Source organism: Mustelus asterias, chromosome 14, assembly GCF_964213995.1.
Source record: "Mustelus asterias chromosome 14, sMusAst1.hap1.1, whole genome shotgun sequence".
Taxonomy (NCBI): Eukaryota; Metazoa; Chordata; class Chondrichthyes; order Carcharhiniformes; family Triakidae; genus Mustelus; species Mustelus asterias.
In genome coordinates, this window is record NC_135814.1 from 38,745,367 (window position 1) to 38,760,102 (window position 14,736).

At 43.8% G+C, this 14,736-nt stretch overlaps 1 protein-coding gene across 1 annotated transcript in view; it reads left to right on the forward strand.

Annotated features, from left to right (window-relative positions):
• Positions 1-6,702, forward strand: part of itgb5 (integrin, beta 5) — a 123,628-nt gene extending 116,926 nt beyond the window's left edge. The window contains exons 14-15 of the mRNA XM_078228209.1: positions 2,659-2,825; positions 4,721-6,702. Of these exons, the coding sequence (XP_078084335.1) occupies positions 2,659-2,825; positions 4,721-4,816 (263 nt within the window). The 3' untranslated portion in view covers positions 4,817-6,702. The remainder of the gene's footprint in view (positions 1-2,658; positions 2,826-4,720) is intronic.
• Positions 6,703-14,736: the final 8,034 nt, after the last annotated feature.

The following is a 14,736-nucleotide window of genomic DNA, read 5'->3' on the forward strand; positions in this document are numbered from 1 at the left end:
TCTGTCCTCACCAAAAATTATATACGCTCCTCCCTTCGCATCCTTGTTTACTTGCTTGGTCCTGCCATCTCATGTAACATTGATCACCAATAAGGATGTCACTAATCATGCACATCTCCCTGGCCATCTTCAGTTCTTCATCCTTCAGCCTCCAACACTGGAGAAAATACTATCACCCTAGCTGCTTCATTAATTCACTTTCATGCTCCTAACTCCTCTTCCCTGATCCTCTACATGTCAGGATAGCACTGCTTCTGTTTACCTCCTCAACAATTCCTCACTTTGTCTTCAGTGCTTTTATCTTTATCAAATGACTCACTGTTTTGCCAAATGACTCATTGAGCTGGATTTGCTGTCCATCGCTGCCATGTTTGAAGGTGGGGAGACTCGTAAAATGTAGCACATGGCATTCCAACTGCCTTCCCCCCCACCCCCAACCTGTCTCCCATTTTACAGGGGATAGGGGAGGCCTCAGGCAGCCCGTCTGACCTTGGGCCTATTGAGGCCTTTAAATAGCCAATGCACCTTAAGCACCTCCTTCCACCTCCATCACTATTTTACCCATGGCAGGAGGAAGCCCAAACCAAGTGGCAGCTTTTACTGCATTGGACAATGGGAGGAGAGTGATTTCCTTTGTGGGTCCCTTCTCTCCATCTGATGCACCCTATCTTTAAGGTCGTACCATCACTTTAACCCTCACCCACCCCAGTTTCTAAAACCCAGTCTTCCACCTCCTTCACTGCTTAGCTGGAGATGCCACCCAGGCCCTACCAACACCCTGTCCTTAAATTTAATCTGGCTCCATAATCTCTTGTTCGGAGATTGCCTGTAGTCCCAGCAATGATGACCACACAAACATGGCGCTGCTGAGACCACAGAGCTGCTGGCCAATCAAATTGGCCAACTGCTCTCTGAGGCAGGACGTCCTCCCTAGATGGAGGTGCATGTCTCACCCTGACCCAATTAACACTGCACCCAGCATAAAGTGGCTGCGGGATAATTGGCTTTTTGGTGGGCAGGCTCTCAACTGACTTTTTAGTCATGGGTCGATGTGGAAATGTGGCTCCATGTAAATTCCAGCCCATTGTCCCCTATCAACGTTGATCCCCTAGGTACAGCTTCTAAGAGTTGCAGAATTAGACAGATTTAATGCATGACTGATCTCATCATCCACCGCATTCAAAGTCGACCATTATTGCACCTTCATGGTACAAATATTCATACCACTCTAGGATCCTTCTGGAATGTAAGGACAATTCTCGATTAATTTTCCCCAATGATAAATCACTTCCAAAAAAATATTTTCCCTGCCTTCTCTATCTTCAGCTGCAACACCAAATATTAATAGTTCTTTAACTCCAATATCGAGGTGATTCGTCCATTAATCTTCATCACCTCCTCTTTCCCATCACCCAACCTTGTATCTCACCTCTCTATAGTCCTTCATTGACTAATCCTTCATTATTCCTTTAATTTCCTTCCCACACTATCCCTGATGATTCAGTCACCTTCTAACCCTGCAGCAGATCCCTTTGTCAACCTTCCTAGTTTATATGCTTACTGACATTCCTCCCTTTGCAATGGCAATATGCCTTTACTCTTTAACAATTATAGTTATCACCCTCCATCATTACCCATCCTCTTAGATTGCTACTGCATCTCTTTAATTGTTTTTTTCTACTCCTGTCATCAATATTAAGTTCTATATTTGCTGCCCATTCAACCCTGTTTCAATTCCTCCAGCCCAGTTTCCAAAACATAGTGATCATGATCACCCTGGTCAAATTCATCATTGACATTTTCTGTGGTTACCTTATCTTTCCTTATCATCTTCAATATCTCCATCGTGTATCACGCCATTGTCCTCCACTGTCTCTCCATTGAACTGCCCCTGCGAGGTTCTCACTCGCATTTTGCAAATTCAGCAGGAGGATGTTCAGCAGTGGCTTCCTGTCCTATTTCTACAAAATAATTTTGTAGATCTAACCTCTTTGGCTTTCTCCCTTTCATCGTTTACATTGTTCCTTCAATGACATGATGTTTAGGCATATGGATCCCTTCCATATTAATGCACTCGGTATCCAATTCAATTACTGTCACACCTTCCCTAGAACCCAAAACAATCTCTGTTCTGTCAGACCACCTCTCTGATATTAAGATATGGATGAGGCAGAATTTTATGCAATTGCATAATGGAAAGACTAAGCCATGGCTTTGGGTCCACACTAAAAACACTACTTTGCCACCAACTCCTTTCTTCTCCCTTGCTCCCTGCTGAGGGCTAATACATAGTCATGTTTGACCCAGGTCTGAGGTTCAAACCCCATAACTGTTCTTTATCAAAAATACTTCCACTTTTGAAGCCCATTTCTTCAAGAAATCCCTCACTAACCTCTCTTAACTCCTTCACAAAGAATCAGAACCCACACCTCTTACAACCTGTAAAGCAGCTTTTGAGGTTTAGCAGTTTTAAAAGTGCTAAATAGGATAAAGTTGTAATTTTTCTAAATATTTGTTATTGCCAACAATGCTCTGTAAGGAAGTGTTCCAAAAATAAATTGAATGGTTTTTTTGCATGGAGTTTGAATTCTGCATTTGCAGAATGAGCTAGATCTATTCATTCATCCTTTTATTTACTGAATTGTTCTCATTTTACAGAATGTGCGAGTGAAACCGATCCAGTAACTGTATTGTTAGCGGTGGTTGGTAGTATTTTGGCAGTGGGCATTGCCTTGCTTGCCATTTGGAAACTGATTGTCACTATTCATGACAGGCGAGAATTCGCCAGGTTTCAGAATGAAAGATCCAGAGCCCGATATGAGATGGTAAGATTTTTGTTAAGCGACGTTTAATTACTGCAGAATTGCTACAGAAATTATTGAGCCAATAATACATTGGCAGGCACCCAATGACTTTCAAACAGAGAACCTGAGCTCTAAAATACTCCTGCAGTACAAGCTTAGAATTCATTGTGGTCATTTTCCTGTTCCATCACATCAGGTTCACTTTAAATTTTTGCAGTTAAGATCTTACTTCACAAAAAATTAGATGATGGAAATTTCCCCCAAATATAGGCGGCGATTCTCCCATTCTGCTGCGCTAATTTTCTAGTGCAGCGAGCCGGGAGAATTGTGCAGTGGGCGATTCGCGGGTTTCACTAGCGTCTCCCAGTGCCAGATTTCCGGCATGGTCTGCTCCATGCCAGAAATTGGTGGGGAAATGGAGCTAGTATTTAAAGGATATTTTACATATCATTTAAATGCCATTAGTGGGCCAGGACTGAATTCTCCGGACCCGCTAGCCCCTCTCACCCCGCCAGTGTGTTTTACTCCAGTGGAGTTTAGAGTAGCTCCCCCCTTTCGGTGAGCTAGTGGCCCGAGCCCGAGTGAAGGGGGGGGCACCCTGGCAGTGCCAGCCTGTGCCCCTGGCACTGTCCAAGGGGCAAAGTGCCCATGCCATGGGGTGGGGCCTAGGGGCAGGGTCTATTGGGGAGGGGCTTAGGGGGTAGGGCCTAGGGGGCGATCGGTGTGGCGGGGGGGGGTCCCACTGCCACTGCCATTCTGCATTGGGATTGATGGGGGTGATGTATTTGTCTCTCTCCTTCACCTTGGAATGTTGCCTTTCATTTTTAAGCAATTTGCTCTGCCTCAAATTCCAAAATTCCAGTCAGTTCAAAGTTGAAAAATCAATATTTCAAAAAGAAAGGGACATAGCATTGTCACAATGTGCATACGGCCTTGGTTTGATCCACGTGTAGTACAGTGCACGGTTCTGATACCTATGTTATAGAAAAGATATGTGGAGTCATTAGAGTCAGCTCAAAAAAGATTCATAAGACTGTGACCAGACTGAGGAATTGTGACCATCATTAAAAAAGTACAGAGTTAAGGCTCTTTTCTCTGGAAAAGGGGTAATCTGATAGAGGTCTCTAATAGAGGAGTTTGATAGGGTAAACATAGAGACGATACCTTCATTTGTAGGGGGACCAAACTAACAGCCAAAAGTATAAGATAGTCACTAATAAGTCCAATATGGAACTCAGGAGTAACTTCTTTTCCCAAAGAGTGGTAAAGGTATGGAATGTGGGAGTAATACACAAGGAGTAATTGAGGTAAATGATACATTTAAAGGAAGTTAGATAAGCACATGTGGGAGTAGAAGGGTATACTGATAGGGTTAGATAAAGAGGAATGGGAGGAAGCTCAAGTTAATAAGTGGCAAATCTAATATGGCCCAAATCGTTTTCTGTATCACATTTAGCTATTTCTACAAATGTGGTATACTTGTGTGTAATGTAGAATACAATCTAAATTACATTTCATCTGGCACTGATTGGTCTCAATGTTGATTTTTAATTGGTCTGATCCACGATTTCTGCACAGAGCTGACATCAGGAGGCCTGTGTTATCTTCAGCAAGCACTTCTGTGAACTAGAAGTGCCACAAGAGGGTGAGGAGAGCACAAATGGACTGGTCACAAACCAGGGTATTTTTTTGAACATGGGAGGAGCTCCACTGGGCCCATAAAATTAATCATTTTCTTGACCTTGGAATTAATGGTCGGCTGATAATCAGACATCAACAGTTGAAAGTCAACTACACTAAATGCAATCACACAAGTGCTATTTAATTTGGTTATGCAGCAGTTTTGGTGCAACAAACTGAATATAATTCAACTTTACTGAGCTCTCAGTGCTAACCCTCACTGTTTTTCCTTTCAGGCAACCAACCCACTGTACAGACAACCCATAACCACTCATACTGTGGAACTTCTTTCAACAATGCATAACAAATCTTACAATGGTATAGTTGACTGAACTGGAAGTAGGACTGCAGTGGTAACTGTGCCATCAGTTAGCACCTGATTGGGATTGCATTACTGAATCTGGCAACTGGAAACTCTGCCTTTCTTCCTCGGGCAGGCAAGACTGAAATTACTGAATACTGCAGGAGCAAAACTTGGTACTAGGCATCTGCCTGACTTAGAGAAAACATCTTAGCAGTGCGCGCTTCGGACTATTGTTCTTGGAGAAGAAAATATTTCATTGTGTTTATTGCTTAGTTATGGGATCGGAGATTCAAATTGCAACCTTTTTCAGGGCAGGTAACTTTTACAAAAAAAACGCCTTTTGTTTGATACAAAGTTATAATGCTTGGGATTTTTACAGCTTTTTTATGACTAAGTTGATTACATTAATCCCCTGATAAATGTTTTTAGCATAAAAAACTATTGAGTAGTTAATGCATGGCATCCCTGAATTGAGTAGAAATAGGCATTTTTAGTACACCTATATCTACTTCCACAGAAATTTAACGATGCAGGTAACATAAATCTGATTGTAGAGATACTGGGGTAGTTTTCACTGGTTCCGCCAGGAGAAAACAGTGCAGTAGCACCCTAAAATGGCAGGGGACACTTACTATGTTGCCAAGTTCCAACACATGGATCATCTGCCTGATCTTTATACTATGCAAGAATCCGATGCTATACCCCGATTGTCATTTTAGGATAGTACTGGACGGAGTGTGTAGTTTGTAAATTCCACCCAATACCTTATGATGAATCCAGCAGGTAAGTTTAAATTTGTCTTTGTGGAGCTGGGAGGCACCGCACTCGGCAAAAGTGACCTGGGATGCTACCACACATGGTTCCTTTACAAATAACCCTCCTCCCTGCTCCTTTCAGTGTTGTACCTACTGCATTGAAGGCCAGTCAGACTCTCCAACATTGCAGTGGCTCAGAGCCATTGGGCTACCCCAAGGCGTTCATTTTTTTGCTTATAGCCTGCTGGCGCTATGCTAACCAAGCCCAACCCTCAAAATGGACCTGGTCTCCTGTGAGATACACTGCCCAGACAGTGGCCCAAACCTACCCATAGTCATAATCTACCCCATTGTGCCATGCCTGTTCCATGCCTAGGCTATTGATGCAAAATACCAACACTATGTAATTTTATACTAGTTAAAGAGTTTGTAGATTTTTATTCATTGCAACGCTGATGATAACATTTTCAGAGTTTTATGAAAGGTTGCTAACTGTGTCACATTCTGCTATTAATGACAAAGTTATGTTGTTTGGTTCTTTTACACATGAGAAACAGCATGGATAACACTGTGCTATTAAAGTGCCCTGGAAGAGGTTATATAATGGTGACAAACTGTCTTGTACTTTTTGAAATATTTTTATAGTCCGGCTATGCATCTTATGTTTGTAAAAAGATTTTAGCTTTGGGGATTGCACTTTCAAAAAATATTGCAGTTAACTGGACATCACTAATACCATGTGGAGGTCCAATTTTATTGATATTACAATCCTACAATCTCTCCTTATATAAATGTACCTTCAATAAACCGAAGGTGTTGGTGCGGTACAGATAATGCAGTCGTTTGACCATTGATGTGGTCAGAATCAATAGGTTTATTTTTAAGGAATGTCAAAACTTTGTAAAGGCGAAGCAGCGATTATCATTTACCAGGCCGAACTAGAGATACCCAAGAAAGGAATTGATGCCTAAAGCTAACCATAATCCCATGAGAACTGTTGTAATTGTTAAACATAGTCAGTTTTATATATCTTTTGGTAGGGTATTTGGTTCAAGTTGATTTTGAAGTACCACATTCTCTCTGAGTGCCAGTCATTTATGACACAACTGTAGTGAATCAATGGCACACAACCTGAAAAATAAATTCAGTTTGAAGCATGAAATAAAATTGAAAGCTCCGTCTCCCATCTAATCTAAATAAATGTAAAATCTACATGTAATCCTATTGTTAGCAATAAAAACAGAAAACGCTAGAATAGCTAAACAGATCTGGCAGCATCAGACGAAAGACAGTCAAACAGACATGAAACATCAGCTTGTTTTTCTCTGTGCAGATGTTGCCGGATCGCCGCCCCCCCCCCCCCCAACCCTCAAACAACAACAACATTAGGGTGCCCAGTTTTTTGCAGGCATCAGCCCTCCCCAACACACACAAGGGGACCCTCTCCCAGGGGGCTGCCCAAAGGACCAACCTGTGCCAGGGCACTGCCCGGGTATGTCCCTCTCCTGTCAGGGAGTATTCTTAACTTGGCACCCCCATGGGATCCCATCAACCGCTGTCCGTCTTCCCAAACCTGTTTTGAACGCTGATGATGTTACAATATTCTGAGAGGGGATAATGTGGAGGGTAGGTCCTTTAAACATTAAAATGTATTTAAATAGGGGCAGAAACCTCAATACTGAACTGGCAAGGGAAATGTGATTTTTGCCGGCAATAATTGTGTTTCCCGAAAAATAACAATTTGTGGGCGTGGCCTTACTGGCCGTTCACGCCACGCTCCCGCTGCAGCGAGGGTCAAAGAATTTAACGCCCAGCCAAATCTCAGTTCACTGCAGCGGGATGGGAAAATCCTGCTGGTATATTTTCTGCTCGCCTCGCCATTCTCTCTGACAGCGAACGCAGGGTGAAAATCGCCCCTTATGATTCTGAACTGTTTTTCTTCTGTTTCCATTTGTCCAATTGTTCTTTGCATTACCACAATTGGTTCACTGCAACATTCTCGGTCACATTTATCACATGAATATCATTTAATACATTGTTTTCCAATTATCCTTTTTCCTTGACATATATAAAATTTGTGTGTCTAAAATATTTTTAAAGACTTTAGAACTATACAACAGAGCAGGAGGCCATTTAACCCATTGTGCTAGTTGTTTGAAAGAGTTATTTCATAAGTCCCACTGTCCTGGACTGTTCACCATAGCCCTCCAATTCTTTCCTTTTCATAAGTATATCCAATTCCCTTTTGAAAGTTACTATTGAATCTATTTCCCCTCCTTCAGGCAGAGAAAGATTTGCTTAAACATTTACAATATTAAACGTAAATTTGGAGAAAATATTGGAAAAATATATTCTTAAAATGTTTTTGCACCAACCTATCAGTACTTAGGAAAAGTAACAATTTATGGGTGCGATCTTACCGGCCGTTCATGCCATGGTCCCGCTGCAGTGAGGGTCAGAGAATTTGGCGCCCAGCCAAATCTCTGTGCACTGCAGCGGGATGGGAAAATCCCACCAGTGTGTAACCTTCCAGCCTAAAACTTTATTTACTACTCCTGGTAAGTGACATTACTGTTATCCTGCGTCACTCTGGAATCCAGGTCTTAATTGTTATTGTTACCAAATTACTCAGCTTAAAATATTTCTCTGTCAGTCTGCCATCTTATATCTTGCTTATCTCTTGTGCTGTTATCTCCTGGCGAAGGCTTTCAATTCCACTGAATGTTGTAAGCACACAAAACAATTTCCACAGTGGACTGTACTTGCCAGCTCAGTGTGGTGTCTGGAACATTTACTTCATGGACTTCATCCTCTCATCACTGTGCTCAGTGGGAATTGACTTACGGATTGTAAAGGTGCACTGGCATGTCGTGAAATGATTAAGTTGTGAAAATATTCACCACCCTATTAAGCTAGAGAGCAACATTTGACTTTTCTGGAATTCGGATTTCAATATAGCCTGACAGAAGATCCCCTCTTTGCTGCATGTTAGGAACACATGTGAACACAGTCTGAATGGATGTAGAAATTAGCAGGTTGGAGCCAAGCAGAAGTAGCTTTAACCACTTTCCCATCTGTCCCTGTAACCCTTGACTGCTTGTCTATCAAAAAGCTATAACGTAGCCTTCAATAAATTAAATGATGAATAGGAACTATCGCTGGAATTCTACCACTCCGCCCGCCACAGGATTCGGAGTGAGCGAGGGGCGGACAAAGGGAAGGTCCATAGACCTCGAGCGGGATTTTCCAGTCTCAGGTCGAGTGAGGTCATAAAATCCCACCCTATATCTATCAGAAGTAATACCACTGATTTAGCCTGGAGGGGTCTCACTGTAGATGCAATGAAATCACATGATTTTAGTTCAAACAAGGCTGTCCCAGCTGGCAAATCAATACTCACCAAGCTACTTGTTTAAGACATGTTTGTCCACGGTATCATTGACAAGAGTAACCACCATAGTGGTCTTGACTTCAGTGTGAGGATGTCCTCCCTTGTTTAGTGTGAAATGATGGCCATGCTAAATGAGACAAGCTGAGGATAAATTCAAAAACCAAAACAGCATCAATGAGGCAAGACAGCCATCATGTTAACGAAATTGTATACCATCACTATCTGTAACTTTATGACTATACACATCCACCGGCCTTCCTTTACATCAAGCTGGAAGACCAATGAGGAATATAAATGGGCATGCCAATAGTATCACCAGGCATACCTTAGAATGAAGTACTAATCTAGCCAAGTTTCTATAAAGGTAACCCATATACACCAAAAGCAGCATGGCATTGACAGAGCCAAGCAGTTCCTTAACCAAGAGATGAAATCAAAGCTCTATTGCTTTAGTGATGGATAATCAGGAAACTATTGGAAGGGGGAGAAGATTTCATGATCATTCCTATTCTCAACTATAATACACTTTAGCATGTGAATGCAAAGGACAAGGCTGAAGTATTTACAATCAACGTGTCAAGTGGATACTTCCATTCAGTCCTTTCCTGAGATATTGCCAGGTAATGATCAGATTTAGAATAATAGAAACCCTACAGTGCAGAAAGAGGCCATCTGGCCCATCGAGTCTGCACCGACCACAATCCCACCCAGGCCCTACCCCCATATCCCTACATATTTACCCGCTAATCCCTCTCACCTACGCATCTCAGGACACTAAGGGGCAGTTTTATCATGGCCAATCAACCTAACCCGCACATCTTTGGACTGTGGGAGGAAACCAGAGCACCCGGAGGAAACCCACGCAGACACGAGGAGAATGTGCAAACTCCACTCAGACAGTGACCCAAGCCGGGAATCGAACCCAGGTCCCTGGAGCTGTGAAGCAGCAGTGCTAACCACTGTGCTACCGTGCCGCCTTGTTTGTTCCGAAATCATTAGATTTCATGGACTCCATAGTTAACGACATGAAGATAGGATAGGAAAATGGAACTAGGGTATAAGATCAATCATTATCTTATTGAATGGCACATCAGGTTCAAGGGCCTATTCCTGCAACTATTTCTATTTTTTTTCGCAGGCACCAGTGCAGAAGTCATTAAAAGCCAGTGGACAGATACACAAAATATAAATAAGGCTAATGGAATGTCACCCTTTATCTCAGGAGGTCTGGAATAAAAAGGGCTACAAGTTATTATAAACACCTCTGGTTAGACCAGAAATATTGTGGCTGCAAGAGCAGGTCGGAGGCTGGAAATTATGCGGCGAAGTCATTAAAAGCAATTCTCAAAAGCCATTCGCCATCCACAAGACACAAACAGGAGTGTGCTAGAGTAATCCACATTTACCTGAATGAGTGCACCTCCAATAATATACAAGAATCTCAACACCATCCAGGAAAATGCGGCCCACCTGATCAGCACTGTTGTGGGAAAATTACCACTTGGAGTCAGACTTAAAGATTCAACACAGTTTTATTGGACAAAGCTTTGGGGGAAGCGCTGGGCTCTCCGCAGTGCACGCAGTCACCTTCTCAACTATACAATGGCAGTTGAGCATCTTTATACTTTTTCAAAGAATAGACAAGTACAGACATTAGCCGTTAGCACATCGCTATACATAGAGTAGACAAGGACGGACATTGGCAGTTAACACATCGTCGTACATAGAGTAAATATATTTATGCATTTATATCCTCCATCAATGACTGATCTTGTTATCAAAACTCTTTGTTTTGGGTCCTGCTTTTATCTAAAGCTAAGGTGCCTCCAGGTCTGATCTGTTTCCTGCAGCAATTTAAACACTAACAGGTTGTAACTTGCTGTGCAATGTCTGTGCCCAAGTCAGTAGATCTTAATGTCTTTTCCCAGAGTCCATTTTGTGCCAGGTAACCATTTTGTGTCCTTTAATTTTGATTTTACTCTCAACAAGCACCCCATGCACCATCTTAAATGTTCAATCCCTCTACCACTAGTGTACAGTGGCAGCAACATGTACCATTTACAAACTGCACTGCAGCAACTTGCCAAGGCTCCTTCAGCAGCATTTTCCAAACCAGCAACATCTACCACCTAAAAGGACAAAAGCGGCAAATGCATGGGAAGACCACCATCTTCAAGGTCCCCTCCCAGTCACACACCATCCTGACCTAGAGCCATATCACTATATCTTGACTATCACTGGATCAAAATCCTGGAACTCCTTTCCTAACAGCACCGTAGGTGTATCTATACCACGTGACTGCAGCAGTTCCAGAAGGCAGCTCACCATCATCTTTTCAAGAGCAACACGGGATTTGCAGTGGCAATGCTTACTTCCCACTAATTAATAAAGAACAGTGTACTGGGGAAGGCTATAGGCCTTCACACCATCCTTGTAGTGATGAAGATCTTTTTGTCAGAACTAGCTATACCCTAGCCAAGCTATTTCAGCGCAACTGTTACATTTGTTTTTTACATTTGTCTGCAATCAATTAGAATTAGATAGTATTGACCACTGATGTAATGCCTAATTTGACACATCAACCATTCAATGGACATGAAATAGTTAGGTTCACTCAGATGACACTATGGCCACCTCGAACCAGCCGCTGACCTATCCAGACCTAGTTTACAGGATTCTCCCCAAAAATTTCGAAGTATTGAATTGGCAGGAAAATTGGAGTAATTCACACTGGTTTTTTCAGTGGGGATTCAGAGATGAATCTCCCACTCTCTGTGCACTGCAGAGGCCACCAGCGTGAATAACATTAGATTTCAGGGGGCGGGCCCTTTTCCCGCCTGGAGGCTGAAACCAGCAGGCTGTTGCGCATGCACAGTGGCCCCGAAGTGTCATTCTCTCGATTGCTGCCACCCCAACCCCCCCACAGCCTGATCGGGGCCCCCGTCCATTCCCGGGCCCAGCCCTGAACTTCCCCCCTGTCCCAGAGAGCCCTGATCTCCAGCATTCCCCCAACAGTTACCCCCCCCCCATTAGTCCCAACTACCCCCCTACCCCCATCATGGAGTGCCCGATCTCCAGCCCCCCCCAGCAGTGACAATCTACCCCATCTCCACGGCAGACCACCCCCCCCCCCCCCCCGCACTAACCGCTGGCCACCCTCCAGCCTCAGCTGAATCCCAATGCAGAGTGGCAGCAGGACCTCGCACCCCTACTGATTGCCCCCTCGACCCTCCCCCAATAGGCCCCACCCCCTTGGCACTGTGCCATGCCCAGGGGGCAGTGCCAGGGTGCACCCTGGGCATAAGCACATTGCCTGTTGGGCAGTGCCAGGGGTCACAGACTGGCACTTCCAGGATGTCCATGTCCAGGGGACACCACCCCCTGCCGCCTGACCCCCAGGGGGGCCCTAATTGCTCTCCCTTCACTCCAGTGTGGTTGTCCCGCTAGTTCCCCAAAAGTGGGGAGCTATAGTAATCCGCGCTGGAGTGAAACACTCTGGCGGGTTGGGAGATGCTAGCGGGCCCAGAGATTTCAGTCCCGGGCCCACTAATGGCATTTAAATAGTATGTAAAATACCATTTAAATGCTAGCCCCACCTCCCAACCAATTTCTGGCAAACGCCGCTGGAAATCTGGGCCTGGGAGACACAAGCACAGAGCAAACGCTTGCGTGAATCCTGCGAATTGACCAACGCGCGATTCTCCTTGCCTGCTGCGCTAAAGAATTAACGCAGCAGGATGGGAGAATCGCCCCCTTTGTCTTTAACGGGTGATAGAACCAAAGTGTTCCCGGTGGCAATGATTAATGATGACTTCAATCCAATAGGTAGAATTTTCAACAGGGCAATTATTTCTTCTGCACTTCACTGAAGTACTAGCCCAGGTTCTGGAACAGGATTTAAACTCACAATGTCCTCAGTCAAAAGTTAGTACTGCCACTGACAGAAGATTGATACCTATCCATATTCAGTGGGTCACCAGTTTTTTTATTTATTCATTTAGGTGATATGAACGCTGCTGACTGGGCCAGCATTTATTGGCATTCACTAGTTGCCCTTGAGAAAGTGGTAGTAAGCTGTCTTTTTGAACCTCTCTGGTCCCTGAGGTGTAGGTACACCCCTAGTGCTGTTAGGGAGGGAATTCCAGGATTTTGACCCAGCGACAGTGAAGAAATGGCGATATATTTCCAAGTCAGGATGGTGAGTGACTTAGAGGGGAGACTCCCAGGTGGTGTTCCCAGGTATCTGCTGCTCTTATCGTGGATAGTGGTTGTGGGTTTAAAAGGTGCTATCTAAGGTGCCTTGGTGGGTACCTGCAGTGCATATTGTAAATGGTGCACATGGCTGCCACTATATATCAGTGGTGGAAGGATTGAGTGTTTGCGAAGGGGTAGCAATCACGTGGGCTGCTTTGTCAAGGATGGTGTTGAGTTTCTTGAGTGTTGTTGGAGCTGCACTCAACCAGGCAAGTGGAGATTATTCTATTACACTCCTTGTGCCTTGTAGATGGTGGACAGGCTTTGAGGATTCTGGAGGTGAGTTATTCGCTGCAGAATTCCTAGCCTTTGACCTTCTCTGGTAGCCACAGTATTTGTATGGCTAGTCCAATTCAGTTTCTAATAGCCACAAGCTTAACTGAACCCATTAGAAGGGTAAGAAATTGGGATCCCCATGATGAGTAGCTTACTTACTGTGTTTTTGCAGAATGCACTAGAATGTGATGAGGTAGTACAGAGAGAACAGTTCTGCTACTTCCTTCAAGTAATCATCTTTTGATAACTAAGACCAACGCGGAAAATAAGAGATCAGCATCACCAACTTCCATCGGCCAACGTACTGAATCAATGATTAGAATCATAGAGGGTTACAGCATAGAAAAGGCCCTTCAGCCCATCACATCTGCGCCAGTCAAAAACAACCACATAACTATTCTATTTTCCAACACTTGGCCCATAGCCTTGAATACCTTGGCATTGCAAATGGTCATCTAAATACTTCTTAAATATTACGAGGGTCTCTGCCTCTACCACCCTTTTAGGCAGAGTTCCAGATTCCCACCATCCTCTGGGTGAAAAAGTTTTTCTTCACATCCCCTCTAAACCTTCTGTCCCTTACCTTAAATGTATGCTTCCCCCCCACCAACCCTGCCCCCTCCAGTCATTGATCCCTCTAGCAAGATGAAAGGTCTCTTCCTCTCTCTATAATATATATATATATATATATATGTATATATACGCCCCTCATAATTTTGTACGTCTCAATGATGTTTCCCCTCAGTTCCTGCTGCTCCAAGGAAAACAACCCCAGGCTATCCAACCTCTCTTCATAACTAAAGCTCTCCAGTCCAAGCAGCATCCTGGTAAGTCTCCTCTGCACCCTTTCCAGTGCTATCAAAGCCCAAGTACAATGTGGATTCCAGAACTGCACACAGTACTCTAGCTGTGGCCTAACCAATGTTTTATGTATCGGCAATGTGTTCCTAGGTTGAAAGAGATTTTTGTGACAGTGCTAATGTATTTGCATGACACAAATAGTGCATTCTGCAAAAGCATGAACATATCTGCCCCTGTGAACAGCTACTAAATTGCAATACCTACCATGTAGTCCCTCTTTGATACTGGAAGCAAAGTGCTGTTTGGCATGTGTTGTAAGGCAATGTTATAAAGGCAGCCAAAGAGGAATCATACTTGGCAATCTATCAGAAGCTCCTGACAGAAGGATGTCTCTCTGCTCCAACTTAAAGCACCCCACTGTGGAGGACTTCCAAACACTTTCAAACTGTTTCAGGCAGTTTTCACTTGACT